Source organism: Mastomys coucha, chromosome X (assembly GCF_008632895.1).
Source record: "Mastomys coucha isolate ucsf_1 chromosome X, UCSF_Mcou_1, whole genome shotgun sequence".
Taxonomy (NCBI): Eukaryota; Metazoa; Chordata; class Mammalia; order Rodentia; family Muridae; genus Mastomys; species Mastomys coucha.
The window spans coordinates 96,934,091-96,937,848 of record NC_045030.1 but is presented as its reverse complement, the minus strand read 5'-3'; the positions used below and the strand labels follow the sequence as shown (position 1 = coordinate 96,937,848).

Here is a 3,758-nt window from a genome sequence, read left to right as displayed (position 1 = left end):
TTTCTTTACTTGTACTCCCTCCAATATAAAAAAAAAAAATCAGAAGCCAGGATCACTCATAATGGGAACATATATTGTTTTTCTTTCAGAAACTGAACTGTCTCATTTAATAATAATATTTTCCGGTTCTATTTATTCTTCTGCAGATTACCTTTTTCCTTCTTTATTTACTCACTTTACATCCCAATAAGTCTCCCCTCTCCTCCCTGTACCCCCTCACACAAATCATCACCCAATCCCCCTGTCCCCTTATCCTCTGAAAAGGGGGACTCACTTTCCCAGTTATTACACCTCACACCCCTGCTCAAGTCACTGCAGGACTAGGTGCATCCTCTCCCATTGAAGCCAGACAAGGCAGCCCAGTTAAGGGAACAGGATTCATAGGCAGGCAACAGATTTAAGGGACATCCTCTGATCCAGCTGTCAGGAGACTTGCATGAAGACCAAGCTACTCAGCTGAGGCCACCCCTTGTCCCTGGTCTCTGGTACTTCCCAGAGATTGCCCCTCCACTGGTTTCTGCCCTGAGCCTGACCCAGTTCTCCTCCCCCTCCTCTCTCCTTCCCGGTTCCCTCTCTCCATCCACCCATGATATCTATTTTATTTCCCCTTCTGAGAAAGATTCAATCATCTTCCCTTACTTTTTTCTTTATAACTGAGTAAAATTTCATTGTGTATATATCATGGGTTTTTTTATCCATTCATGTTTTGATAGACATCTAGGTTGGTTTCATTTCCTTGTTGTTGTGAATAGAGTGACAATAAATATAGATATGTATTTGCTCAAGAATGCTGAATTGTGTGCTAAATATGTTTTTGATTTTTTGAGAAAACTCTACATTAGTTCTCATCGTGGCTACACAGTGAAAATTATACTTTTATAAACAGTGTGAGGGCTCCCCTTTAGCATTTGCTGTCATTTGCATTATTGACAAGACCTATTTCAACTGTGAGAAGATGGAATCTCAAAATAGTTTTAGTTTCCATCTCCCTAATAGGTAAGGCTATAGAACACTTTATAAAATAGTTATTGGCCATTTATATTTCTTCTTTTGAAAATTGTTTCTTCAGTTCATTGATTCAGTTATAAATTGACAGTTTTGATTTTTGAAGTTATGTATATATTTTCTATATTATCTTTCATCTGAAGAATAGATGGCAAAGATCTGATCCCATGTGTAGGCAGTCTGTATTGTAAAGCTTGCCACTGTGATCCCTCCCACTTTCTTTTTTTCAAGATTGATTTGACTACTTGTTATACAGCTTTATTTTTTACTCCCTTCACTCTTTCATCTTCTCCCTTGCTTTCTTTCTTCCATTCTCCTTCTTTTTTGAAATATCAGAAGTGTTTCTCTTTATTTCTAGGCAATTCCATACACATATGTACTGGCCTTTGCTCAGCTTCATCCCTATTACCCTTTCTCATGCCTCTCCTGCCGCCATGGAAATACTTCTTCCTAATAAATCTTCCTCTGTTGGATTTGGATATGCAAGATTCACTGAATTTAGTTGAAATTTCTTGCCCAAGTATAGGTAGGAGGTTATATTCTAGAGCAAGGACAACTTACCAAATAACAATGAAGAAACTGACACCTACACCCCCAGTATTCATGAATAGTCTTCAGTGATATGTTAGCTATCATGGAGATATGGTGATGCAAGTCTTGTTCAGGTAAGCACAGCTGTAGTGAATTTGTGAGTGTAATGGTCATGTTCTGTCCAGAAGATTGTGTTCTTTGAAGCCCAGAAGGCTTCAAGCCAAAAGAACTGAGAAAGTTGAGAGCAGGAGAGACACTCATCCCAGAGAAGAGCATACCAATATATATAGTGTATATCATTATACAGACTGAGCAGGTTGTATCTAGACCTTTAGAAATATATGTATTGCTCTTCCGCCACAGCCGCTGCCATCGTCAGCGTGCTTCCCTGTTCACCTCTTACTCCGAGAATCTGTCGCCATCCGCCACCATGGTGAACTTCACAGTAGATCAGATCTATGCCATCATGGGCAAGAAAGTCAACATCTGGAAGATGTCAGTCATCACTCATGTGGACCATGGCAAGTCCAGGCTGACTGACTCTCTTGTGTGCAAGGTGGGCATCATCGCCTCAGCTCAAGCTGGGGAGACATGCTTCACTGACACCCGCAAGGATGAGCAGGAGTGCTGTATCACTATCAAATCCACTGCCATCTCCTTCTTCTATGAGCTCTCTGAGAACGACCTGAACTTCATTAAGCAGAGCAAGGATGGCTCGGGCTTCCTCATCAACCTCATCAACTCTCCAGGCCACGTAGAATTCTCTTCAGAGGTGACAGCTGCCTTGTGTGTTACCGATGGATCTCTGGTGGTGGTGGACTGTGTGTCTGGCATGTGTGTGCAGGCAGAAACAGTGCTGTGACAGGCCATCGCTGAGCGTATCAAGCCTGTACTGATGATGAATAAGATGGACCAGGCCCTACTTGAGCTGCAGCTAGAGCCTGAGGAGCTCTACCAGACTTTCCAGCGCATTGTGGAGACTGTCAACATTATCATCTCTACCTATGGCGAGGGAGAGTGTGGGCCCATGGGCAATATCATGATTGACCCTGTTCTGGGCACCATAAGCTTTGGTTCTGGCCTGCATGGCTGGGCCTTCACTCCGAAGCAGTTTGCAGAGATGAACGTGGCCAAGTTTGCAGCCAAGAGTAAGGGGCAGCTGGGGGCAGCTGAGCATACCAAGAAAGTAGAGGACATGATGAAGAAGCTATGGAGAGACTGGTACTTTGAACCAGCCAATGGTAAGTTCAGCAAGTCAGCCAATAGCCCAGATAGGAAGAAGCTTCCCCGCACCTTCTGCCAGCTCATCTTGAACCTCATCTTCAAGGTGTTCGACACCATCATGAACTTCAGGAAGGAGGAGACACCCAAGCTGATCTAGAAGCTGGACATCAAGCTGGACAGCGAGGACAAGGACAAGGAGGGCAAACTATTGCTCAAGGCTGTGGTGCGCAGCTGGCTGCCTGCCAGGGATGCCCTCCTGCAGATGATCACCATCCACCTGCTGTCCCCTGTCACTGCACAAAAGTACGGTTGTGAGTTGCTATACAAGGGGCCACCTGTTGACGAGGCCACCATGGGTATTAAGAGCTGCGATCCCAAAGGCCTCCTTACGATGTACATTTCCAAAGTAGTGCCAACTTCTGACAAAGGCCATTTCTATGCCTTTGGTAGAGTGTTCTCTGGGGTGGTGTCCATGGGCCTGAAGGTCCAGATCATGGGCCCCAACTACATGCCCGGGAAGAAAGAGGACCTGTACCTGAAGCCTATCCAGAGAACCATTCTGATGATGGGCCGCTATGTGGAGCCAATTGAGGATGTAGCCTGTGGAAACATTGTGGGTCTGGTCAGAGTGGACCAGTTCCTTGTGAAGACTGGGACCATCACCACCTTTGAACATACTCACAATATGTGTGTGATGAAGTTCAGCGTCAGACCTGTTGTCAGTGTGGCAGTGGAGGCCAAGAACCCAGCTGACCTGCCCAAGCTGGTGGAGGGGCTGAAGTGGCTGGCTAAGTCTGACCCTATGGTGCAGTGCATCATTGAGGAGTCTGGAGAGCACATCATTGCTGGCGCCAGTGAGCTGCACCTGGAGATATGCCTTAAGGACCTTGAGGAGCAACATGCCTGCATCCCCATCAAGAAATCTGACCCTTTATCAGAGAATGCATACCATGTGTGTTCTTTTGTGATTGGGTTACCTCACTCAGGATGATATTCTC

The 3,758-nt window shown here is 45.2% G+C and overlaps 2 protein-coding genes across 2 annotated transcripts in view; both read left to right on the top strand.

The window, feature by feature from the left end:
- LOC116086963 (heat shock factor protein 3-like) overlaps nucleotides 1-3,758 on the top strand; it is a 72,182-nt gene that overhangs the window by 14,880 nt on the left and 53,544 nt on the right. The window lies entirely within an intron of this gene.
- The window catches only part of LOC116086958 (elongation factor 2-like), a 4,354-nt gene continuing 2,562 nt past the window's right edge, over nucleotides 1,967-3,758 (top strand). The window contains 1 exon segment of the mRNA XM_031365265.1: nucleotides 1,967-3,710. Within this exon segment, the coding sequence (XP_031221125.1) occupies nucleotides 1,967-3,710 (1,744 nt within the window).